At 41.7% G+C, this 27,218-nt stretch overlaps 1 protein-coding gene across 1 annotated transcript; it reads left to right on the plus strand.

Annotated features, from left to right (window-relative positions):
- Window positions 1-9,064: 9,064 nt before the first annotated feature.
- LOC121192877 (rap guanine nucleotide exchange factor 4-like) lies at window positions 9,065-27,040 on the plus strand. The gene is made up of 29 exons (XM_041054824.1): window positions 9,065-9,201; window positions 10,106-10,194; window positions 11,261-11,407; window positions 15,164-15,236; window positions 15,564-15,619; window positions 16,547-16,653; window positions 16,790-16,911; window positions 17,352-17,535; window positions 17,713-17,797; window positions 18,637-18,697; window positions 19,735-19,811; window positions 20,418-20,564; window positions 20,908-21,002; window positions 21,166-21,251; window positions 21,816-21,894; window positions 22,493-22,643; window positions 22,743-22,831; window positions 22,949-22,976; window positions 23,076-23,151; window positions 23,339-23,485; window positions 23,685-23,782; window positions 24,073-24,198; window positions 24,474-24,652; window positions 24,777-24,867; window positions 24,996-25,046; window positions 25,289-25,376; window positions 25,499-25,563; window positions 25,646-25,700; window positions 25,796-27,040. The coding sequence occupies exons 4-29, from the start codon at window positions 15,212-15,214 to the stop codon at window positions 25,921-25,923; spliced, it is 2,496 nt and encodes an 831-aa protein (XP_040910758.1). The 5' UTR covers window positions 9,065-9,201; window positions 10,106-10,194; window positions 11,261-11,407; window positions 15,164-15,211; the 3' UTR covers window positions 25,924-27,040.
- The last annotated feature ends 178 nt before the right edge of the window (window positions 27,041-27,218 follow it).

Below are 27,218 nucleotides of genomic sequence, written 5' to 3' on the forward strand. Positions count from 1 at the left end.
TCTAAATACTGTAAATGGATTATCCCCCGGTAATCCTGTGTAAACTACTCCAGTGACTGAAACACTGACGGTGAGTGGTTAGCAGCACTGGGGGCGAATTAGCTTAAATTTGTAGGGCTCGTTGTTAACATCTGTCATTATGTGTCCACCTACCGCAGGAAGTCTGAACATTTGGGTTACTGGTTACTTCAGCCTCTTACAGTCCAATAATGCCATTGTGTCAAATGGACATTTGTAGTAAGAAGTAGTATTGCCTTTATTTTACTGTCTCTCCATAATGGCCAGTGAATGACATTTTGACATCATAAACAGTCCATATAATCTAGACATATCTTACACTGCTATCAGACATGCAGGCTACTGCTACATCCACTTACCTTTACCTGTCTTTCAGCATCTCTGCCAGTGTTGCCATCTGCTGCGAAAAACCAATATCACTGTGACAGAGGCTCTCCTGGGCTCAGAGGTAAGCTTTGTGTGGATATTCACCTGTATGCATGATGCAGGTTAGTGCAGTCTGCCAGATCACCTACTATCTACCTGTGTGTGAGGCAAACAAGAGCAGTGATGCAGCACCTGCTGATGTATGTGTGTGTGCGCCTACCTGTGTGTGTGTGAGTGTGTGTGTGTGTGTGTGTGATGCCAGTGGGTGAGTCGGTGCAGTACCTATGTCTGTCTGTGAGGCTGGCTTGTGTGGCAGATGGACTGGACTGGACTTGACTGGACTGGACTGGAGTGATCCATGCAGAGCCAAAGAATGGTTCTGCTTGCTGTGACCTGGATCTGACTGGAGACCATTGTCCCAGGTGGCACTGGGACCTAGTTGATATAAATACTGGCCAATCACAAAAGCCTACTTCTGAATGAGGCTAACCAAGAGAGGGAGGGGAGGGAGGGAAAGTGAATTGAAGTAGAGATGGAAAATGAGGGAGTGATGTCAGGGTGGGTGGCAAAGTAAATTTAGGTAGAGGCTGCAAGAAAGTGAGTGAGGCAGAGGAGATGGAGACAAAGAATGGAGAGAGAAATTTAACCTGGATTGGTTGAAACAGTGGAAATGTGAAAGACTCAGGGGGGTGGCAGTTATATGAACTGACACGTACAGGTGGAGAAAACTACAGGTAAATTACAGGTATGATAAGTGCTGTGGAGTAAAGGCAAATCCCTTTTGTTTAATTCGGCAGTGGTATTTGCAATTGAGGGTGATTAAGATGAGAAATACAGGGATGTGTATGTCCTGGTGTAATCCTCAAATCCAATCCTGAACCATTTCTCTCACCAGCAGCAGGTCACCTTGTCTTCTACTCAAGTTTGTGTTCCTCCCTCCTCGGGCTCACACTGGGATTTTTTTTTTTTTTCAATTTAGACACTATGACAGTCATGTCTACACACACTCACTCACACACAGGCAGTATTCACAGCAGTGTCATTCTGTGTGTGTGGACAGTTACAGTGTCGGGGTGGATGTGTGTATTGCAGGTAGAGGGATGCAGGAATGAGCCTGTTATCACATTTTGCCAAGCCACACCTTCTAATGAGAACTAACAAATCTGTGTCAGTGGCTCTGCACAAAACTAGAAGACACAGATTTAGGTTAAGATCCTGGCTGATATTTATTGGCAGATTTCAGCTTATCACAGATACTTGTGATACCTCCGTACTGGGTATATGTCAGTTGATAATTAACAAGAATGCCCAACAGATGTTTGAGATAAGTATCGACATTACATAGTCCCCCAGAGAGCACTGACAGTTTTATTTTTGTCTGTCTTTGAACTATTACCCACCTCAGTACATACAGTATATTGGTCACTGTTCTTTCAGAGAATAATTTAAGGGATATCAACTATTAAATAATTATGTGATTTTTTTTTAAACGTTCAAATATTAATGTCAGTATCAGCCTTAAAAAATCAGCATCTGTGTGGCTTTAGTTCGAATTACAATTTAAATTTTAACTTCGATAAACGGCTGCTACATTAACTCTGTTAATTTAAAGAGTCAAATTAGGGGGAAAGGACAGATGCTGCCTTTAGAGATACTGTCTGACAGCTGATGATGTGTCAGCTGTGTGTGTGTGTTTGTGTGTGTGTGTGTGTGTGTGTGTGTGTGTGTGTGTGTGTGTGTGTGTGTGTGTGTGTGTGTGTGTGTGTGTGTGTGTGTGTGTGTGTGTGTGTGTGTGTGGGGGGGGGTCTGTGTGTGTGTGTGTGTGGGTCTGTGTGTGTGTGTGTCATGTAGGCCTGTTTGGCAGACAGTCAAGCCCCATATGGGGCATATCTGTACAATCAACCGTATTTAGAGAGAACTGCGCTCAGTCCTGTGAGCATTTCAGTGTAGACACACACACACACACACACTCGACCTGTGGCTGGGGTGAACGGACGAGTCAGCAGTTTAAATGAGCAAAACACAATTTAGAAGTTCTGCAGTCTTGCACACTTAGTTTATATGGTGCTGTGAATTAGTCTGCCGTGTCCTTTAAATGGCAGTTTTTATAGCTCACGTGTTGATGCATCAGTGAATCCATAAACAATGATACTGCCACTCTGTGTCTAGATGTGTGTACTGCACGTGTATTATTTTAACAACATCAGTGACAATGATGCAATCTGGTGCAGATTAAGATGTAGATCTTGGCATTACAGAAATATGGATTCAGTTCTTACCAGGGTCAAACATTATAAAAACTGATCTTCATAAAGTTGTGATGTTATTTGGAAAGAGGCTTATACATAGATATGTTTGATGTGGAGAAGCCTCAGATGTACATACGTATTTATTTATATAAAATCATTGTTTCAGACTTTTCAAATTCTCTGCGAAGTTCAATCGTTTTTTTAACGCTCTGCCGTCGTGAAATTCAAGGCCCTTTTCATCATCATGCTTATTCAAGTTAACTTTCACTTCTCTACATTTTTCAGAAATAACATTTTAAAAATAGAAGGTTACCCTTTTCTGAGACAGCTGGCATTGACGCACACATACACTTCATTTTAACAATATGGTGAAAACTTGCGCAGTCGCCCTCCAGTATTACAGTCATGCGTGCTGAAGTGCCATTTCAAACAGATGCAGTAAGGCAAGCGGAAACACACGCACACGCATTCGGTTTCAACAGGTGCGTTCACACATTCACACATTGTAATTCACCTGATGCAGTAGAGCTAACGGCTTTAATGATGTGAGTGTGGGAGGATGAGGAGAAGAAAATGATGGTCGCAATAATAACTCTCCTGCCTCCGTTGTGTCCTATTCATCATGTTACAGACGGTCCTTATCCTCCTCTTTCTTTCTGTCTGTCCTTCCATGCTTTTCCTGAGCATGGCAGGACAGAATACATCCCCAGATTCCTCTTACAGCTGCTCCTCTCTCTGTTATGTTCTCCCAGTTTTTCATATTGAAGGGACACAAGTTATAGATTTAGGCGGGGCCAAACGCTTAAAACATCCCTGCTCCTCATCAGCTGCTCCCTCTCTCTCCCTCCCCCTCCTCCCTCCCTTCCTCCGTTTGCTGCGGTGCCTGTGGACGTCCTGGTGACACCCTGCATCTCTGTTGCTGCTGCTGCTGCTGCCTCTCTTTCATCACTTGGGTTGAAACAAAACGAAAATGAAACTAACGCCAATGCTTTGTTGCTGTTCATACATTTCATATGAGGAATCTTTCAAGGCCACAGCAGCTGCAGTACTGGACCATGTTTTGCTCAATGTAATATTGTGATATTGTTTCATACCCGTTTCAATAGGAATGGGTATCTTGTTGGTGTGAATCACGCTGGATGGGTTTTTACCGTCCAGGGAGCAAAAAGACGCCCTGAAGTACAACTTCACTCATAGCAAGGTCATTATTTTTAATAGTGGTCACAGCTTCCCATTCTAAATTGAATTTTTACCCCAAATCTGCAACGCTGACCACAACGCACATCCAGTAGGCCTTTTTGCACAGCAGACATTTTGACTTGCCATAGCAAGAAAAAGGCACGGCTGTTACTAATAACATTGACGGCAGCTCTGTTGCACTCCAGTGTCCCACTGATCCATGACTGTATGACAGTGAGCCAGTGTGCCAAGCAGCTAAATGGAATTCAGCCATCATTCAGTTTACGATTATTTGTACCTGTGACTGTGACACCTCGAAATGTCTTCTGTGAAAAAGACCGATGGCATTTTGGTCCCTTGCTCCCCCACCCCCTGTGCACTCTGCACCCCTCTGCACTGTCATACATATCTTTTGAAAGCACCCATTGTGTCATCCCTAAAATATTGTCACATCAAAGATACAGTGTTGAAGTATCTGATGAAAACCTCAGTTGTTATGGCTGATTGCTGCACACAACAATAGGTCACATTTTATATTATAGGATAATATGTCTAATAGTATCACTGATATTCCTTTAATTTACACTGACTTGTTATTCTATTATTTACTAATGACTTGGCCAAACTAAGTAAAAATGTGGAGTATTTCTCTAAAACATGTACTGCAGTGTGTGTTCGGCCGTTGTTTGTGAGCCCTAAAAAAAAAAGCCCACTCAGGCAGACTGACACAAGTCATCTGCATGCCCCGATGAAGGCGGCATCATCATCATCAGCGACAGCAGCAGCAGCAGCAGCAGCAGCAGCCTGTAGTTGTGTGAGGCAGCTCGAAGCGGAGGGGCGGGGAGGGGGCGCAGTCGGAGCTCACATTCATTAACGACCACCGACGAAACCGGGAAGCCTCCCTCCGGTCTAGCGTCACACACAACGGCCGGGGAAGATGGTCGCGGTGCAGACGTCCCCCAATTCGTCTCCGTCCGCGGAGTGGATCTGCTGCCTGGACAAACGGTGGGTGAATCCGCTCCACGATGCGGCTCCACGCCGCGCATCCACACGCAGAGACGGTCGTGTTTTCTCAGCCCCTCTCTCATTCATCCGCGTCAACGTGATTAATCGGAACCGGCGATCGCTGCGTGTACGCCGTGTGTGTGTGTGTGTGAGTGTGCAATAATAGCGCGATGGTACGCCTTGTTTGTAGCCATATTATAGGTTGCTGTCATTTTCTGTGAATATGTGCCAGTCACCACTTGATTGTAGAGGCTGCAGTGCGTAACATTATACACCCTCTTTTTTTTTTTTTTCTTAATTCCTGTTTTTGTATCTCCCCGGTCAAAAAGGCGTTGGTGGCTTCGAGGTTCACTGGGATGTCTCTGCACTGCATGGGCTGTGATAGATGGCTGATTAGGCGCACATGGTTTATGTTTGTCTGCTTAAATCAAATAGCTTTACATTTTTTTAAAAATACTACAGGGGTGTATGTGGTGGTGATTTCCTGAAAAGAAGCATTAGAGGCAGGTCAACGCATTGTTTTTCCAAATTTTTTTTTTTTTTTTTTTGCCACAGTGCTGCATGTGAGGCTGTGTTTGCCTGTTCAGAATGAACAGAACCATTTACCACAGCCCATTTACCAGTGTGCTTATTAACAACTCTCATTCTCATTTCAGACACTGCTTTATGGTTTAACTTGTGCCTTATTAGTCTGTACTGTACCTGTCCAGCTGACATGAAGGTATTATTCTGCCTGCATACTGTGCTGAAAAAGCATAGTATCCAAGGGAGAGGGCTTAAATAAATAAATAAGATGAAAGGGCACCCATACACTAATTACTATATCTGAGTAGACCATACATCTCACACCTAAGTGATATGGTATATAAAGACATGCACCCCATAGCTCATACACCCACACGTACTATACACACCTCACCATGACACATCCGCACGTTACCATTGGCAACCTGAAGCTACCATCTTGTCTCCTCATCCTCACCTGTAATAAGATTGGATGTATGATCTTAATACAGTGTGCAGTTATGTTTTGTCACTGGTAGAGGTCGTTAAAGATTATTTTCATTCATTCACTGCTGATTGTTTATTTAACTGTTTGGTCTATAAACATGTCAGAGAATAGTGAAAAATTAAAACTATAAGGCTAAGGTGACGTCTCAGTTACTTGTTTCATTCATGCATTCATTTATTCATGGAGTTTAAAAACCAAATATGTTCACTTTGCTATTGTAAAAAAAAACCTAGAAACTATGAAATATTCACATTTTGAGAAGCTGGAGCCACTACAAATTTTCCTTGAATAAATTAAAATTTGCATTTTGGCCAGTTAATTTTCTGTTGATTGAGAACATCCACCAAGCAGAAGGCTTCAGTACTGTTTATCTATAAACTAAATGCAGCCCATAAGCAGTAGTAGGTGGGGGTTCAAGAAGAGCAGGCAAAGTCAAAAGAGTAGACTGGACAGGATGTTACTGTAGAGCGCAGAGTGCTCCTCGGCTGTGCCCCTCTTATTCGATCAATATCCAGCAGTGTGTATGTGTGCGCGTTTGTGTTGGGAGCTTTCATCTACAGTAACTGTTAATGTGAGCCAGTGAAGAGTGAGAGGCGGGGAGGGGGAGTGAGGTGAGAGCAAGACATAGGTTGAAGATAGGACTGTCTCTAATATATCTGTCTGAAGACATTTATTGCTGGTGAGTGTGAAGTGTGTGAGATAAGATCTGATTTGTTTTGTTCAGTGCAGCCCCAGGCAAGTCATAAGGCGGTCCAGTCAACACACACACACATAGCACCGGTCCAGATGATGCCAGTTGAGGTTTAATGTCCCTTTACCGCAGGAAAACAGAAGCAACAGAGCATTGTGGGCTGTTCACACACTTTCAGTCGATATAGTAAACAATAGTTCAGAGACAAAAAGCAATTAGCAAGAGAAAACAGTTCTTATAAGTTAAACCTATTGTCTCCTACATACAATATGTAGTTAAATTTGCAAATATGTCAGGGCCTGATGGGTAATTAGATGACTAATTGTTAAATGAGTAAATTTTAGACTGAGCTGTGTGTGGTGATTAATATTCAGTGTTTCTAACAGGATCTCATGTTGTTGGTGGCGATACAGACGGGTGCTGAAAGAGCTGCGTACATACGATTGAAGAGCCTCTGCTACAGTAACATATAAATTTACCAGCTTGGGAAATCTGTTTGTGTTGAGGCTGTCTGGCATTTTGGTTGTCTGCCAGAAATCAACCTATGATTTATTTGTCTGGAAACACAGAATTTTTCCAGATGGATGTTTCCTAAAACAATCTGCGGAACCTTCTGGTGTCTCTCTCTCAATTTTCTCTTCAGCGTGTCATACCAGTCGATTTGTAAATCCTCTATGTGTGTGTGTGTGTGTGTGTGTGTGTGTGTGTGTGTGTGTGTGTGTGTTTTAGCCATAATTTGTGGTTGAAAGCTGAGATCTTTGCTGACACGGACAGTGGGAGGGGGTAGGGATTAGAAGTCAAGGAGAAGAGAAAAGGGAGATAGAGGGAGGGGGAGTGAGATAAGGTGAACAGCTCTCAGGTCACATCCGTCGCACACCAACCGACGAGGCAGATTCCTCTGGACAGGCAGGGAGCGAGCAAGCGCGAGACAACGAAAGAAAGAACGAAGGACAAGAAAACAGGGCTTTAACCAGGGGATTGTAACTGACAGATCTTAACAGTTGCACTGTAGACGAATAGGTGAGGGGTGATGCTGATATTACCCATTCAACCCTGAAGAGTCAACCTCGCTGTCTCTCCCTATTGCAGTGTGTGGGAGTCCACCTGTCTAAACCATTAACCCAGCCTACGCTGGGAAATGATGTTCTATTGGAGCAAAGAGGGCCTGTACGCAGGCAGTAGGTGGATGATGGGAGGATGAGTCAGAGACAAAAAAAAAAAAGAGAGAAAGAAAAGACCTGTCTGTAATTGCCCTGAGCTTATGGCAGATGTTGTGGGACTGGACGATACGCTGTGCAGTGCAGACCTTTAGGCGTAGTCTGTGTTTATCTGGGAGGTCCTTCCCGGCTGCTAAGGACAAACTACCGCTCAGGGACACAAATATACGTGTTTATCACTGTATGCACGTGTGTGTGTGGGTAAAGAGGGAGTCATCGCTGTCTGTGAGCTTGCACAGCGGAAATAAAGGGATGATAATGGGATGATAGTATGCAAGGATGTGTTAGCGGTGGGACTTAATGGATGTAGGGAAACCTGATTTGTGCCAGTAACTGGAGAGGAGAAAATAGGTAACTTAAAGGAGAAGAGGGGTCATTTGTTTTTGTTTTTTTTGTTTGTATTTTTCATTTCATCTATTGCGTTCCTGAGAGAAACAGGCAAGTCTTGGGAGAGGAGAGAAGAAAATGGATGGAGATTAGAGAAATGTTTAGTGGAGGCAGACAAAGACGAAAGATCTGGGAGCGGGGGGAAAGGAAGGAGCTGAAAGAGGAGAGGGGATAGACAGCCTCCCGCCTGTGAAGGAAAAAGCCCACGGTGCATTAGCTATTCTGTATGAACATACACACACACACACACACGTGCAAGGATGAGTCACTAGCAAAGGGGAAATAAGTGAATGAATGGGGCTAACTGCAGCGTGTGTTACTCTGAGACGTTTTGGCTCCGTAGTTTTTCGCCACCACGTTGCAGAGCAGAATGATTAAGCTCTAAGATCAAACTTCTGTGTGTTCTTCGTGTCTGAAGTCCAACAGTGATGTGCTTGTGTGTGTGTGTGTGCGTGCGTGCGTCTGTGCGTGTGTGTGCTCAGAATTAAGCGTATTAGAAATAGCAGCAGTACAAATGAGATCTTACATCAACACCCTGTGGGGGGTCTGAGCTGAGAGAAGTAGCGCCTGCAGCTCTCCACTGCTATTGCTAAGACACCAGGCCGAACAATGAAGCAGTGTGCTCACACACACACAAGCGTGCACAAATGTGTAGATAACTCAAAAACAATAGTGCTGTCTTTTTACTTAAACGACAGCACCGCTGATTTTTCCATTAAATTGCAAATATTTAACACTACTGCTAACCACTTTACAAAGCACAGCTGAAGGTTTATGATTGATTTCTTACCCTTCAAGCAGATACGGACTTGCTTGAGATGGATAATTCATCACAGTGAGCGAGTTACGTCGTGCAGTTAATCATTTCGCAACACCACTGCTATGCTTATTTAACACCTAATGTAAGATCTAATGGTGGGTCTTTTCTCCACAGGCCCTCGGAGCGCTCGGGAGAGGATGTGGACATTATTCTGACCAGACTGAGAGAGGTCAAAGCCTTTCAGAGGTTCCCATCTCCGCTTTTACTGCAGATCTGTGCCTGTGCCTTCTATGAATGCCTGGAGAAAGGCATCACGTGTGCGTACGCAGACACAGACACACACACACACACAAATATTCGCTATGGTTGGATTATAAAGCCTTTTTTGCAAAGACTGGGTCTCTATAGTCAAGCACAGTAAAGCATCCTCATATGGAATAGAGAATGAAGCTGTTGTATTATAGTCATTATACTGTATGACAGTCATGCTGTGGAAGATCTTTGTTGTTTTCTTAAGACTGTTTAAGTGTGATGCATTGGAATGCAAAGCATTTTGATCATTTTAATTCATGTGTACAGATATGCAAATGTTATTTTAACTCTAAGTAGAATATTGTTGTTTAAGACCACTGTCCTTAAAAAAAAAACCCTTTTAGAGCTGTCAAATGTTCATTTCACTATAGTATAATCTGTCATTTATTTTCTTGATTAAAAGTTTAGTATAGAAATCATTAGAACATTGTATAAAAGGCCCATATTAATTCCCCAGAATTTTCCAAAACCTAGATATATTTGATGTGCACTGTAGTATTAAAGAGTGAAAAGCAGCATATCTTCACATTTCAGAAGCGGGAGCCAGGGAATGTCTGGTATTTGTCCTTGATAAATGACTTAATCACCTGTTTGATTCTCAAAATATTTTATTATTATTTTGTAAATCAGTGTAATCTGCTCATTGCTTCATCTTTACACCTCTTTAAGTATTGTCTTTCTTTAATTTATAGCAGACATTAGTTTAGTTTTCTATTGAGGACAGAAAAGGAAGTTTTCTATCATAATGCAGGTTGCAAAAGCACACACTTAAGACATCATTTACACTTAATGTGTATTTTGGACCATCTAAATAATATCTGTTATCTCTGGTAGTCATCCACTGAGAGAGATGTGTACTCTATACTGTACTGAATGTATTTTGACGTGCTGTTTCTCTGCTGTTCGCAGTGTTTCGACAGGGAGACATAGGCACCAGCTGGTATGCTGTTCTCTCTGGTTCCCTGGATGTCAAAGTGTCAGAAACAGCCAACCACCAGGTAACATACAGCTAATGTAACTGAGTTCAAATCAAACTGAAGCTACATGCATGATAACAAGTGAAGCTCCGTTTCACTTGTCCTGCTGTGTGTTTGTTTTGTGTATTTCCTGTAAAGCCTTTGAATCACAAATGCAAGAATAAATTATTGCCTGAATCTTGACTCATGGACACGACTGAATGCATTCGCTAATTCCCTCACTATTTTGGTGAGGATGCGTTATTTTTCATGGCTGCCATTTTCCTATTCCCACTTAAACTGTTCCTATCATAACCTTCTCTGTCAAGATGCAGGCTGCTCTACAAGTGCTCGTCGTGTTAGAGAGCTGGTCCTGCACGAATCTCTTCAATGCTGACATTGTTCTACTACATTAGCTCATATCTCCCTGCTTAAATATGCCGGAACAAAGCTGCCACAGCACAGTAAACAAGTCCACAGAGAGTTGTGCTTTCCACTACACTTTACACCCTTTAATGCGAGAGTGTGGAAATAGGGTTATACTGTACGTACAGAGGAGAAGAATGACATGTGGGAGAGGCGAGAGAGAGGATTTGTTTCCCAGTGAAAGACAGAGATAAGAAGCCCCTGCACTGTGAAATGTCCTTCTCATGTATGTAGCCCTAAAGTGCCATTGGTGGCCTAGTTTCCGTGGCTATATTTGAAATGTCATTTTGGACAGCTGAAGAGGTTTCCATAGCATGCAGACTATTTTTCTAAATCAGTGGACATTGTGGGTATATATGTGTGTGTGTGTGTATTTGCTTGTCTCTTGTCCAATTATATCCTAGACCTAGAGATATTTCCCTTACAGGAGACTCTGCTTACCGGCCCCTCATATTTGAATTTATTTGCATTAATTACCATATGCTGTATTAATCTGTCTGCTCTCCATGTCTGTGCGTGTTCTCAAAGAAAATATAAACATAAACATATTGCTGATTATTTCTCCTGTATACTCTCACAGTGTAGTGTTTCTCTACAGCGCTACAAAACAGCACCATCTTAATTGGCTGTTACTCTAGTGTGACAGCAGTAGTTTAGACAAATATGTTGTGTTTGCGTGCAGGATGCAGTCACTATCTGTACTCTGGGGATTGGGACAGCGTTCGGGGAGTCGATCCTGGACAACACACCACGCCACGCTACCATTGTCAGCAGAGAGACCAGCGAGCTGCTCCGCATCGAACAGAGGGAGTTCAAGAGTCTCTGGGAGGTGAGAGACAGAAAGAGTGTTAAAAAACTGTTTGTAGCTGTGAGTATGAACTGGAACCTTTCCATCTGTGAAAGAGCTTCTCTTTTGAGACTGGATTTTTTTTTTCTCCACAGAAAACCTTATATTGTAATTGTGTTTTTAACCACAAGAGGGCTGTCCACCATAACAGGGCCTTTTGTTCCACTTATTAGATTACACACCTCAGGTGACACTCAACAATAAGTTATTTAAGATACAGAGAGAGAGAGGGGTGAGTTTATATACAATACATGCCTGTGTGTTTGTGTGTACCACTGGATTTCTATTGTTTCCAAAGCCTCGTGTGACTTAGTGCAGCATTTTCAGTACAAGACATAATGCACCAGACCAATGCACCAAGTGCTGCACACATGCAATATTATAACTGCAGGGAGTTGATTGATTTTAACATTTTTGTTGGAATGGTATTCTATCAACATTCTGTGTTAGAATGGTTTTTTTTTTAAAAAAGGGATTAGATAGTATCCTGACGATCTTACTAAATGTCAATAAGCTGGTGTAGGTGGCTTAATCTGTTTGAATAAATCCACTCTTCATTTATACAAATATGCAGAATATTTTTGGCTGTCTTAGTTAAAAATGTTATCAAACTGCTTTTTTCATGGCATATGGCAATATGTTGACAAGTCACATCAAGAGAAGCTCCGGTATAATTAATAACATGAACTTTCTATCCAGTCATTAACATCTTTACTTACACCTGTGCACATCACCCGAATTAACACACTTAATGATTTTGATGCCTCGTGTTTAGAATATAAAAATGTGTATTGAGCAGATCAGGTGTTTTAATCACATACTGTATCATACAAAACCCCTGGTGAGAATAAGCACTCCGTGACACGTCTTAGGCCTGAGCACTGGCATCGTCTTTGGTTGGGAGTTGGCATTGTAGTAGCTGCCTCTCTGTGGGCCTCCTTGTTGAGGTTGCCCTCCCCATTCACTGGTTCCCACTCAGAGAGGAAGTCCTGGCAGAGCAGTGGGTCAGTTTACTGTGGCTTCACAGTCAGCACTCAAAGACAACAAGTGCCTGCTCTACGGTTTGGTCAGGCAGTGTGTCATTTTATTTCAAATCCAAAAGGTTCTGTTTTCTTTAAGATTCTTAACCAATTTAGTTTTTGTTTTCATTTTTTTCACATCATTGATTTTATAGTTCTAGTATTTAAATCATATATATCAATATCAATCAATATATATTATAATATATAATACATGTTAATATAAGGCATTTTATTCCTAGTTGTTGTGAAACAGTTGTTTCTTGTCCTTGTCCATACTGAGTTTGGAGTTCAAGTTCATATTAAGGAGTAATTTTGTGTGTCTAGCTGAAGGACACTTTGAGTAAGTCTGACCTTGAATAACCCTCACAGACTTTTATTAACCTAAGCCCATTGTTGACTTCAAAGCAGTAGGACAGACATAAGCGAAGGCTTTTATTTTTATTACCTAAAGAGAAACATAAGGTTTTTTTTTCAGTAATGAAATAGTTTGTATGTGGCCTTAGCTCTGATGAGTAACACTAGACAGATTTTCATTGTTAGGAGTGTTGATTGAATCATGCAACATTTTGCATGTAGTACAGGTTTGTGTTTCACATGAACGGGTTAAAAACTGTTTAGAGCTCATTGTTGATAATGACGGTCGCATAAGATGTGACAAAAACAGTTTTGTTATTGATCAAAAATTACTACTGTTTCCTGTTTACAAGCCCTCTCTGTTTAAAAGGATAGTTTAAAAATATACGCTCTTTGACGACTTTACTGCTCTCAGTGTCAGAACAGAACACATTTATCTATGCATTGTTGCGATGTATGAAAAAAAAAGAATGACGTGTTCAGTGTTATTATTTCTAAATGACGAGACATTGGGTTAAGAGAAACATAATATCTCCATTTTACGGCACAGGAATATATAAAAGCACGATAAGAAAATAATTGGTCATTAAAGCGTGTGTGCTATCTTATTATTGGGGCGTGTAGTGTTTTGTTTGTCAACTAAGTGCACTCAGTCTCCCTCTCTGCTGTCTATTTTAGGACAGTACATAAAGCAGAAAACATAGCCCGAGGTTGTCCTCTTTTGAATCTTATTCAGCTCATAGTAAAAGGATCTTTGTGTTTTATGTTTGTGTGTGTGTGTGTGTGTGTGTGAGAGACAGTGAGTGCATGGTCTAATTTGTGTGCATGTGCTTGTGTGTTGTGAGGACTAGAAAGCTACAAGATGAATGCAGTTAATGTGTTTGATGAAAGGATGAAAGAAAAAAAAAAGCGCTGCTCCATAATTCTAACACCAAGTGAACGTGAGATGAATAAACAGGATGTAAATGTGAAACAGCTTGTTGTTTCTGACAGATAGGTGTAAATATACCGTTTATTAAACCGCTGACGGGTGCATGGCTCTGGACTCTGGCAGGCTGTTATTGTAAGTCTTTCCCACTTTCTTTCTCTTTCCTTATTTACTCCTCTTCCCCTTTCAGCAGCTCTACGTTTCTCTTGCCCACTTCCTCTCTCCTCTATTGGCCCGTGTTGTGTCTTTTGCCAGCCTCTGTCCTTTCCTCACTCCCGCCCTCTCCATCCTCACCCTCACAACTCCTTTTCTTTACCCTCTTCTGGTTGCTTTCTCTGTCTCTCCCTCCCTCTTTCTCTTCCTCCGCTAGAGTAGCTCAGTCGTTCAGAGACAGAGGTCACCGTGGTAACCTGCGAGGGGGAGAGTGGTTTGGGTCTTGACTCGATCACGACGAGAGAGGGAGAGTGGGAGACAGAGAGAGACACTGAGGCGACTGTGTGAGAGGAAGAGAGAGAGAGAGAGAGAGAAAGGAAGAGAGCAGCTTGTTTTGAGCAGGATGCTATCCGGTGGCATGTGTGTGAGTTGTAAAGGAGCAGAGGGCAGCTCTTTGGGATTTCAATTCCCCCAGCATTAGGTAGCTGAGTGCGTTACCTCAGGTGAGTCTTACTCCTCGACTGTACCTCTGTGTATTCTGTAGTGTGCATGTGAGCAAGATAGTCTGTCACTGTAATTTTTCATGTTATTTATTTTTGTTGTTGTTTTTTTTTTTTTTTTTACACAAAGTGAAACTCCCAGAGATTGTTTTATAATGTTTGTCTTTAATATTGTGATCCGGTTAATAATTTGATTGTCTTCTTGGTTACATAGAAAGGTGGTGTTTGTGTCTTTAGGTCAAACAGATGCTCTCTCTGTCTCTCTCGCTGTAAGCGTGTGTCTGTGTGTGTGTGTGTGTTTCTGGCAGTCCTCAGAAGGCATGGGTTGCTTGGTAATGACCTTGCAGAAGAGCAGTGGCACATTCAGGCTCATAATTACCTGCTGTGTGTATTTCAATGTCTCTGCTTATAGAAATGCAAACACAGTTTATTGTTTTTAACAGCTGTAAGAACAGCATCTGTACACATTTAGCCGCTCTGCCTGTTCTCATTAACCCTGGTTTGAATGCTGCTGTGTGAGTGTGTGTGTGTGTTATATAATGTTAGTTGTTCTGCATGTAAATGATCTTCGCTGTACAAAGGGCTTTGTTTTGAGGGGCACTTGCAGTGTGTGTGTTTCAAAGTAACATTGTGTTTGTGTGTGTATGTGTGTTGAAATGCAGTGAGTTTGATGTTTAATAGATGATGACGTGTTACAAGTGATGCACCATAATAGTGAATGTTTAAATGTTTTCAAGACTGAGGCTGACTCTGATATGTGCATGTGTGTTTTATCTTGTAGAAGTATCGTCAGAGCCTGGCTGGACTGTTGGCCCCTCCTTATGGAGCGATGGAGAGTGGATCCAACAATGACAGTGAGTAGACACACACACACTAGAATGAAAGAAAAACTTTAAATGTTGCTAATACAGTCAATAAGAGGTCAGAAAATGTAAATATAATGTAGCTATAATAAGTATTATAACTTGAAAATGAAGGAGAGCTATTTTTGTGTTAATGTCTAATGTCTAACATTTATCAGGACATCTTGTGCAGTCGAGCATGTCTCCCAGCATGTTAGGATTGTTTGTGATAGGTTGTGTTTTGATGTTGTATAAGAAATATCTGCATCCTGTATAAAAAAAAAAACAAAACAAAAAACCTTCAAATTCATCAGCCTGGTGACAGTTTTTCCTCCTCAGGACTCACAGACAAAGACAACATGAACTCCGACTCTGCAAACAAAGCTCACAACAAGGTAAACACTCACTCCAGCTCAAAGTTTGGACCTAAAGATCTGTCTTGAAAAGATTCAACATGGCAGCCTGATCCTTTGAATAAACTCTGCCACCACGTTTCAGAGAACTGTGCCCTTCCTCACGGCACACAAAGCATGAATGAGCCAAACTCACAACCAATACACTGTGGCCAGGCAGCATCAGTTTGTCTTGGATTCCTCTACGCCTCACTACTTGTGCCAGAATATCTGTGTGGACAGGGCATTTAGGGTTGAACAAAAACGTATATTTTTGTCTCAAAGAGCTCTCAAAGATGAGAGGTTTTAATTTGTGCCGTGGTTAATATTTGAAATCAAAAGGAATGTGGTTCTTTAAAAAAAAACAAAAAAAAAACCGTTCTGTATGTTGTGACCAGCGTAGAAAGCATGTAGTGAACCGGACCACAGTGTCATAAAACCCAGCACCCATGCATACTTTCATGTTTGTGAATGAACCAGAATGCCAGAATGGATTTTGGAGGTGTATGTGTGTTCTGTGAAGAGACAAGTGATGACTCACAGCTGTGATCCTCTGTAGTTATGCTAATGCTAGTTAATGCATGCACAGAGAAGAAAGATCCCATCTGCCCAATTAGCATGCCTTCCTTTGTTGTTTTCAACAGCAGATGAGTGTGTGTGTATGCACATCTGCCCTTTTCCTCTCTGTCTGAGGTGCAGGTGTGATCTGTATGGGATGTGTTTGCTTGTATGTGCCCTGTTTTGAAGCGGTTTTGCAGGTACGAGTGCTGTGCTGTATGTGGTGAGGATTAACCATGATCTGCAGTGCACTCATTTACACATATCTGCCCATATAAATGTTGCACCATGGAGTAAGCAAAAGCATTGGAAGTGTCACCTCTTGGATTAGCAATGAACATCAGCTCACCATACCTCCCTGGTTTTTGGTAGATTCCCTCAGAGAAGCTGCAGAGAGCGGGGAAGGTTCTGCGCAATGCCATCTTGTCCAGAGCCCCACACATGATTCGAGACAGGAAGTACCACCTCAAGACATACAGGTAGGAGTATCTACATTTTGGACTGAGAGGACTTGTACGGAATTGAGAATATTTCTGGGTTGATTAAAAATACGGGAACTATTTTTAATTTCTCTGCATTTACTCTTTGAACAGTGTGTTTTTGTGTGTATTGCAGACAATGCTGCGTAGGCACAGAGCTGGTTGACTGGCTGGTGCTGCAGAGTGCATGTGTGCTCACACGCTCCCATGCTGTTGGCATGTGGCAGGCACTACTGGAAGAAGGGGTGCTAAACCATGGTATGTAAAATGTTAGCTGTCTTTCATGTCTTGAATGCTGTTAAGATCAGTTCCTCACATTACATAGTTTCTGTGACATACTGTAATTCCCAAACCTTTATTGCAAAAACAGCTGAGAAAGATAAGCTACGTTTTGGAAACAAATTTCCGACTATAAGCAAAGTGTCGCTGAGTTTGAGTATAGGCTTTGAATCTGAACATCAGTCACAGTGAGAGCGTCAGTATGAATACCAGAATGGAAATTAATTAGAAGTTTGGAAGCATGAACATAAAATATAGATCTAGCCTTGATCTTAGATTCTTAGAGACTTCAAAGACGATGTCTGAAGTGATGTTGTGAGATGAAGAAAACAACTGTGATGCTAAGAAAAAAAAAAAAGTCACTCTGCATATTTGTGTGTTACGCTTGTCTTTTAACTGTGTGCTTGTCTGCTCCTCAGTGGACCAAGAGCTGGGTTTCCAGGACAAGTACCTGTTCTACCGTTTTCTTGACGATGAAGAAGAGGACACACCTTTGCCTAGTGAGGAGGAGAAGAGGGAGAGTGAGGAAGAGCTGCCAGAGACCATCCTCTTCCTCGCTCAAATTGGCCCTGACGCACTGCTGCGCATGATCCTCAGGAAATCGTCAGTCGATCAATAATCAATAATAACATACAATATTATCATGTGAAATAAAATGACCATAGCATCTGCAGTGACTACTTTAAACACAACAATATTTCAGCGTTGATGATAGGTGGATTGCGTGCTTGAAATCTTCATGGTGAGTTAATTCTGACTAACCTCTGTGTGTGTCCATAGGCCTGGTCAGAGGACAGGGGATGACCTAGAGATCATCTATGATGAGCTGCTTCACATCAAGGCCTTAGCTCACCTCTCCAACACTGTGAGTCAGACGGTCCACTTCTCTTTTAAAGGGACAGTGCAGGTTTCTAAGACGGCTGTTCATTTGCCAGAACCACTTGCTACAGCCTTTTTGTGTTTAAGACTAGAGGGACAAGTTGTTGTCACTGTCAGCAATCCTCCTACCAGTGTAACAGGACACGGTTTTATACACAATCTGCCCCGTGTTGGCAAGTGTTCACCATGTGGGGGAGGTCTTAAGTCTGTACTGGCTCCAGAAGTGTTTTTGTTTACATGCTCCATACAGAGAATTTCACTGCCAGAATAGATATTACATGTACAGCTACTACATGCAGTCACATTGACAGAGTATTATAAATTACCCAAAGCACATTCCAAGAGTTAACAGGTTCCCAGCCAAAGGGTTTCAGTGAGTTTCTTTAACTTTTTAACTGGCTTGTAGTCCCACTGATATCCATTAACCTTCTGAACACAATACTTGCTTTAATTCAATTTGAGAACTTTGTCTTTATATGTACATAGAACATAGTCTTGTCATTTGAAGACAATTTGCAAAAAGTGAAAGCTAAAATGAAAGTGTACAATACACATACATTACAGCTGTAAAGGTTATGTGCAAAATTCAGCAGGGTAAAGTGTGCGCAGTGTTTCCTACATTATAACCACACAGTACAAGCAGACATAGAGATGCAAAGATGCAAAGACTACTCCTCATGATTGACTTCCAACTCACTTTAAAAAACCCTAAAAAAAAAAAAAAACCCTGATCTTTATCTTTTATTTTTATATTTTCACAAATTTTTGCAGTGCTGCTAAATCTAATATGGCCTTAATTTTGAAACTGTGTATTCTCGTTTGCAGGTGAAGAGGGAACTGGCAAGCGTTGTGATCTTTGAGACACATGCAAAAGCTGGAACCGTGTGTAAGTCTTCACTTTGTCCTAGAATGCACTTTGGTTGTGCAGCAGGGTTTTTCAAAGTGTGCGGTTGTGGAACTAACCACAGAGACAAAAGTGAGACTACTGCATCCCCAACACCTCCCATCTGTTCTCTGGTTTTCAGGGCAAACATCTGTATATGAATGGATAGAGAGGTGCCACTGTTCCTGGAATATAAGAACCGTGCTGATAGGACATTCTGGGCGTTTCTTAGTACTACCAAAAAAATATCAATAGTAGAACACAAAAAACGTTAATATAAATGGATTTTGGACGTTCATTTTTATTTTTCTTGTCTTAATTGATGCAAACTCACGCTTTAAGCTTTGAAACAACAGTTGCCATAATTTGGGTGCACTGGGGGATGTATGCAGGAAGTATAACGTTGCCATGCAGTCACTTACTATAGTTAGCTGTAAGCTCCAATTTGAGGCACTTTTTCTCTTTTTTCTTTTTTAAAATTTTTGGCCTGTATATGTAACATACCCTGACACGTTTTCAGGAGCATAGGCTAAAAAGCAAGAACAGTCTCAAGATTAAAGAACACCTGCAGACTGAATTCGTGCTCCCAGGATATGTCAACATTTTGACACCAAACACCAAAGTATGCAGAATTAGCTGTTAGCATTTCCTGTTTGCAGTGTACCCATGGATGTAAAGAAAACTAACAGTGGATTACTATAATATACTGAAGGAAACATGCTGATCCTCAGGCAAATCCTGGAGGTATAATTTTCTGTGGTTTCTAAGTGTATTTATAGGCAGTTATTTGTGATGGACATAGCAGATAATGATATCCTCGGGAAGTGTAAGTCACACAGAATCTAAAAATATGTGTATCATGTCTGTTACAGTTATGACGTTGTAACTCCAAGAAGTACTACTCTTCACGCTCCCCCTTCAACTCCTCCGCTCCTCCCTGAGGGAGGCACGCCTCACAGTTTGAAAACCTCTGGTGTACAGAATGAGGGTGTTAGTCGTGTATGTGAGGATGATTTGTGTTTGTCCTCTTTATCTTCCAGTGTTCAACCAAGGAGAGGAGGGCACATCATGGTACATCATCCAGAAGGGCTCTGTCAATGTGGTTATCTATGGCAAGGTGTGTGTGTGTGTGTGTGTGTGTGTGTATGTGCGCGTGTGCTCGAATGCATTCATCCACCTACACGCGTATGTTGTCTTTGTTTGGCACATGAGCATTGTTGTAGTTTTCAGCTTCATTTGATGATATTTCATTTCTGTGTGTACTGGATTGAAATGCATTGCTCATCGTGTTTGTGTGGAGCAGACCAGCAGCATGTGCCCTGTGAGGCAGGGAAACACCAGCAGTGAAGTTTGGCAAACTCTCCTCAGCTCACCGTGACTCATCACTATGATTAAATGGCTTAAGGGATTGTACGCATACACAAATTCACACCACACAACCACTGTACAGGCAGATGTACTGTGCACCCTCATGTTTGTGCACACACATTAATCACACATGCGTGCACAAACACATACACACACACACACACACACACACACACACACACACAGGCAGGAACACATGATTCATCCTATTTCTGAGTTCTCTTGCTCCTTTCTGATTTTTCTTCAGGGCTTAACATGACTAGTAAACTGTGTTTGAGTCTTAGCTTGTTTGTGTCCTGGTATATGTTTGTCCATGCGTGCAAATCATTTTTGTGTGTGTGTGTGTTTGTCTTAGGGTGTGGTGTGTACGCTCCATGAGGGTGATGACTTTGGGAAGTTGGCCCTGGTTACAGATTCACCTCGTGCTGCCTCCATTGTCCTGAGAGAGGACAACTGCCACTTCCTTCGTGTGGACAAGGAAGACTTCAACAGGATACTCAGGGTGGGCGGACATGCTAACATCAGATGACTATTTGTTCCAAATGTTTCTAAATACTCTTTTTTTTGCAATACATATTCACAAAGTTAACATTCTGTAACATACAAGTCAAAAGTTAGGTGTAATCCATTGAACACCATCTGAAGGAAAAGAAAAAGTGGTCTTTGACTTGACTCTGACCTCACTGTGGATCTGCTCATTGTAGCTGTCTGAAGCATTATACTGCACTGTGTGCCTGGTGGTGTTTGTCTCCCCCCTCTGGCGTATGAGCTGTATTACATTTTAAACATCATCCTCTTCTTATTGAACATACAGTGAGACTGTGCTATGGATTTTTTAAATGCAGGATGTGGAAGCCAACACAGTGCGTTTGAAAGAACATGAACAAGTTGTGCTGGTGTTAGAAAAGAGTCCTCGCACTTCCACCTTGGGAAGCATCAAGTATGTGTGAGTTTGGGTGCATACAGTACCAACAAATGTACATACTGACATAGATGGAAGTAGTCAAAAAATGTGTATGCTAATCTCTCTCTGTGTCAGCGTTTGGTAAAATGTGGATGTTTTTTTTTTTATGCAACACTCTGCATCCTCTCACCTTTTGAAGGTACACTGTGATATCAGGAACGCCAGAGAAGATTCTTGAGCACTTCCTGGAGACCATGAGGATGGACGTACATCACAGTGAACCAGGTAGCCAGAGAAAAATATCAGATGCAGAGCAGAAATAAGTTAGATTGGATTTTTAAACATGGTTATTGAGGTTATCTTGTCATATGTAATAGTATATTAAGAGCTACCCATATTGTACAACTATAATAAAAAGGCATCGTCTCTTAGCAGTATCTGGCACATAAACCAAAATGAAATAGTTATTATTTATTTTCACTAAAACACCAGAGCGTAGTTTATTTGTTGTGATATGAAGTTGTACACTGTGCACCGTGGATTTATGTAACGAAAGTTTCCTTTTTAACTCAAGTTTTAAACCATCATTTTAAAAGATTGTGCACAGAGTTTAAGTTTAGATTAGAACCCAGAACCCTGATTTGGCAATTTAACATACCAGAGATAGTACAGACATTAAATGAAATGCATCATATTGAAATGAGAAAGGACGAACAGACAGATACGCAAGATAAATGGATTCATGATAAAAGGCATTATCACAACCTCTTGAGTCTCTTGATTCTGTTGCTCCTCATTTCCCCCACTCTCTTCCCTCCTGCCCTCTCTGTTTTTCTTCTCATCTGTTAGACCCAGCAGTGGATGATTTTGTCCTCATGCACTGCGTCTTCATGCCCAACAGCCAGCTGTGTCCTCTACTCATGGCACAATATCCTTCCTGCCTTTACTCTCTCTTGCTCTCTCTGCCTTGGTACACGGTATTTCCTTTTTTTTTTTTTGATTCATACTGTCTGTAATACCCACTCATTGGGTGCACTTACAAATTTAAAACAGCAACCAGCATCTTATGTTGACAACATGTCCATTGTTTGCCGCATAGTGTGACAGTGCTACTGACAGAATCTTGGACTGTGCAACTTAGAGTTCTGCTTATGGAAGCGCTGAAGCAGCAGTTGACCACCCAGCACTAATGAACTGCTGACTGAGAGCTCACCTCTTCACACCATTGTACGAAGTTGTAATCCCAGCTGACAAGGTCTTTTCTTATTGTCTTAGTCATTGTACTGCAAGTGTTCAGCTTGTGTTTTGCCACTGCTGTGCTGTTGATTACACATAATAAACAGAGCCCTTATTTGACACCTATGGAAGGATGCAGGATTCGGTAGATTCCCCTCAAGTATCAGTTCTGTTTTCATTAAAGCATTTAGTCCTGCTGACAAATTTTGATATCACTGTCTGTCTGTGTGTTCACCATGTCAGAAATGCAATATTTACATCTTTGTATTTATCTTTAACCTCGTGTGCACCTACCATGCGGCATCTCCGCCTGGCTCTGAACAGGAGAGGCTGGAGTATGCGCTCAACAGTAAGAGAAGGGCCCTCATTCTGGCCCTGCGCTGGGCTAACACACACACATACCTGCTACAGGAGGAGCCAGCTGCAATCTCTTTCCTGGAGGTAAACATGAGCAAGATTTCAAGTGCAAAGAAATTACACAACTTCAGACTGATCCTGTTCGTGGTATGAGCGTGGTTCTTCCTCTCTGTCTCTCTGCAGGAGCTGTATGGAAGTTTATCAAACGATTCTCGGATGCTGAGAGCTCTGAAAGACTTGGTCCCTGACCTGGAGAAAATCGTCAAATTACAGTATGTCTCTCAGCTCCTACAAATTTAAACTTTCTCTCGATCTTTTATGTCCCAAACCCCAGTCAAATTTATTTACTGCATAGTTTTTTTGTTTCTAACTTTTTTGTCACTTTGTAGTTCAGAAGAAGCCAAATCAACAAAAAAGGTATGCCCAGACTGCTGTTCTGTTTTTTTTTTTTAAACAAAATGTAAACTGTATCATAGTGATGTGGATACTGACACGTTTCCGCATGTAATCCAACAGAAAACCCTAATACGACAGTTCAGCAACGGAGAGGAAAGACTGCAAAAGAAGCAGCCCATTAGGAATCAGGATGACAGTAAGTTTGTGTGTGTGTGTGTGTGTGTGATCACATTTTGTGTAAGAAAAGCAAAACCTTCCACATGATTCTCATCATATGCAACTCTTTCCATCACCATCACATTTTTTAAGGCTACTAGTCGGGATTCAGAGTGATCACAGACCATATTTTTGTATTTCATTATTATTTCTGTTTGTGTGTCCAGTCCTGTTGAAGGTGTACTGCAGCGATCACACGTACACAACTATCCGGATTGCTGTGGCAGCGACAGGAAGAGACGTCATCAGCGCTGTGGCCGACAAACTTGGCACCACTGACGAGCTGCTGTTGGTCCAGCTGAGCTCTGCTGGTGGTAAGAAGACAGATCGTCTTAGATGGGAAGGAGAAGTCAAACCGTAACATTACCTTCAGATAGTTCATCAGTAATTTCAGGGACTCCTTGTTGAAGATTACATCTTAAACAGCTGATGCACATTGTTCCCAGTGTCTTTATGTTGGGACAGAGGTGGGTGGTACAGCTCTATCTAAACTATCCCCCTTTTATTTTACAGAAAAACAAATATTGAAGCCTAATGACGTGTCAGGGTTTTCCACTTTGAGCATCAACGGGCGATTATTTGCCTGTCCTCGAGACCAGCTCAACAGTCTGGTAAGACATTAATGTTTTTTTTTTTTTTTAATTTAACTGGTTTACAGTACTAAGAGTATCATGTCTTTTGAGCATAGTCTTTTCAGCAAAAACAAGCAACCAAGAGTAGAAAATGAGCTCACTGCTCTCAATGACAATCAAGTTTACACAGCTTGTCATAACGTTTGTAATTCATATCCTGTTTTAATGGATTTTTAATGCATCTCTGTGTGTGGACCTGTGCTCACTGTTTATATTTTTGTATGTGCTTGTGAATTTATGTGTGCATTTGTGGATTATACGTCTCTCAGACTCCTCTTCCAGACCAGGAGGGCCCCTCTGCAGGCTCCATGTCAACTTTTGAACTAATGAGCTCAAAGGACCTGGCTTATCAAATGACCATGTTTGACTGGGAGCTCTTCAGCTGTGTACATGAGGTATCACACAATCACAGACTCACACTAAAAACAACCTCAGGGCAGATGCGGCAGACTACAATCTTTTACAAATGTATGCTTTTTTTTGGCATAGAGCCAAAAAAATTTTTTTATTTTACACTTTGAAAGAAAAAGAAAAAACAGGTATCTGCGAGTTTGGTTTTTACAGGTGCTGCACTACTGTAAATGCTTGATAGATGCAGGGTGGCAGGGCCTGTCCACTGGATTAACTATAAATCTGCTTCTCCTAATGTCTCCTCCCTTGCTCTCCCCAGCACGAGCTGCTCTACCACACGTTTGGCCGGCAGAGCTTCAGAAGAACTACGGCTAATTTGGACCTATTCTTGCGGAGGTTCAACCAGGTTCAGCTGTGGGTTGTTACAGAAGTCTGCCTCTGCGGACAGCTCAGCAAGAGAGTCCAACTCCTCAAGAAGTTCATCAAGATAGCTGCACAGTGAGTAGGACCTGCTGGTGCCTGTGACATGCTTCATATGCACGTTGATTTGTACGCATGCACTTACATTTCAGTAAGGTTGATTTGAGTTGCATTCACTTTCTTTCTTGTGTTTTGTCTGTAGCTGTCGAGAGTTTAAGAACCTGAATTCTTTCTTTGCCATCATTATGGGGATGAGCAACCCTGCTGTCAGCAGACTGAGCCAGACGTGGGAGGTAAACGTCTTCTTCGAAAAACCAATTAATCTGCGTCTAGATCTGCAGCGAACCTTGTTTGTATTCCGCCGTTGCTAAAGTACTACATTCCTGTCTCCTGTCACTGAGATCCTATCTGTTTTTGGCAGAAACTCCCCACAAAATTTAAGAAGTTCTATGCTGAGTTTGAGAGCATGATGGTAAGCTGCATTTTAAAGTGGTTTTGGATTATATCTTTAATGGGTCCGTTCACCTAAATTACGAAAACAGAATTTTCTCTTTTACCTCAAGTTGTATCCTGGCATGTGGACACTGTTATTTTTTATTTTTATTTGCTCAGACTTGCAGGACATTAAATAGTGTTTTGTTTTTTGTAATCAGCCTGAACCAACCTTTAAATCTATTTATTAGGCAGTGACTCTGTTGATTTGTTTGGTGACAGGACCCATCCAGAAACCACCGGTCCTACCGACTCACTGTTACCAAACTGGAGCCACCAATCATCCCCTTCATGCCCCTCCTTCTCAAAGGTATGACTCACTGTGAAGAATATCTACCTGTCTTTATGGTAAACACATCAACCACTGTATCACGCAGGAATTAATTAAGGTGCGAACATGGCTGCCGTTAAATTGAATTCATTTCTTTACAGATATGACATTCACACATGAGGGCAACAAGACATTTATTGACAATATGGTCAATTTTGAGAAAATGGTGAGTTGCTTAAGTTTAGCTGAAGTTTTCAGTGTTCTTAACTCATGCTTGACTAATATCTTAATCTCTTTTATTTCATCAGCGTATTATAGCTAACGCGATTCGGCAAGTGAGGCACTGTAGAAGCCAAGCTTTCAGTAAGTGGCACATTGTTTAGTGTTTGTCTGGTGGCTTTTCAACTTTCCAATGACACGTTTACTTCCTATCCCGTTCTTTGTCTTTGCTGCGTCAGATCCCGACGTATGCCAACCCAACAAAAATCAAGCAGAGGTGCGGGGTTACGTTAGGAAGCTCTGCGTGATCGACAACCAGAGGGCGCTGACGCAGCTCTCCTACAGGCTGGAGCCTCGGCGGACATGAGCTCCAAACCTTCCACCACCATCGCCTTCTCTGTGACGTTAACATAAAAAAACAAACAAAAAAAAAACAAAAACAAAACACACACATTACCTGGATTAAACAACTGGACGTTGAGTAGCAAATCACAACAGTCAGTGACTTAAGCACTATTATGGACTCTTACGGATCAAGGACTTATACTGTGCCATTAAAAGCCTCTTCTTCCTGGACAGTCAAACTGTTCAGCTGCTCTCCTGTCGCTGTGTCTCAGCCCCCAGACTGATGGTTTTTATACCATACTAGCTGTTACTGTTTGGGACCTGTTAGATAGAACTGTAATGTATAGAACTTGAATCAATATCCTGCATGACTGAATTTCATAGGCTTTGTGTTCTATACAGTGGATTTCTATCGGAGTGTCCTGTAATGTTGTGCTACCCGAGATAAGCCCTAGTTTACAATATATTCCTGTACCTGCCTGTAAAGCAAACCTTGCTCTCCTGATGGTCCTACTCATAGACAGAAAACACAGAAAACCCCACAAACTGTAGTGAAATCTAGACTCCTCATTTCCCCTGTTGAATATACAGATGAATATGAAACCTGAAAGTACTTATTTACTTCATAATCTACATGAGTATGTCATGAGTCTTTGAGAATCTTTAGGATTTGATGTCCTTTAGGTGAATATCGGTGTCCCTTAACCAGTCACTTTCAAAAGTACTTAACAGAGTATTAGTTGGATTAAAGCCCTAATGGTATTACAAACAGTGTTCAGATTTGTCACTATACTGTTGCTTTTTATTTTTTGCACTGGAGGACAAACTCCTGAAGAATATTAATCATTCTAGGTGGTGAAGTTGCTCGGTCGGATCTGATCTGAGGTCAGCTGTATAACCAAATTGTACTCCTTTGATTTGGAAGCGCTGATTGTTGATGATGGAGTCTAAGAGCAACTTATACTTTGGAGGGCAAACCTCGTCATCTCCCAGTTGTGTTCAGTCCGTGTAATTTTTATTTTTGTATATGTGGGTGTAGATTTCGAGCGTGTTCTTGACAAGTGTCATTCATTTTCCTTTGATCTCAGGAGCTTTTGATGTGATGGTGTGTGTCGAGAACTGCCGTGAGGCTGGCTCTCCCCCAGAGCAGCCTTTAACTGTACTGTATGTGTAGTCTGCCTTGTAAATAAAAATAGCTAATTTAACAGTGCTGACGTTCTGATGACGTTCTTCAAACATGTTTTTGCCGTGCCATTAGTGGAGCCGAAGTTTGGTGATGCTGGTTGTTTGTTCACTTAGATCTTAGAACAGCTACCG

This window comes from Toxotes jaculatrix, chromosome 14 (assembly GCF_017976425.1).
Source record: "Toxotes jaculatrix isolate fToxJac2 chromosome 14, fToxJac2.pri, whole genome shotgun sequence".
NCBI classification, from domain to species: Eukaryota; Metazoa; Chordata; class Actinopteri; family Toxotidae; genus Toxotes; species Toxotes jaculatrix.

Bases quoted from the DNA above. Each gene is read 5' to 3' on its own strand.
- LOC121192877 (XM_041054824.1), top strand. From the start codon at position 15,212: ATGGAGAGTGGATCCAACAATGACA. The intron at 17,798-18,636 runs GTGAGTCAGACG...TCTCGTTTGCAG, and splicing joins TAGCTCACCTCTCCAACACT to GTGAAGAGGGAACTGGCAAG. The intron at 23,783-24,072 runs GTAAGACATTAA...TACGTCTCTCAG, and splicing joins GAGACCAGCTCAACAGTCTG to ACTCCTCTTCCAGACCAGGA.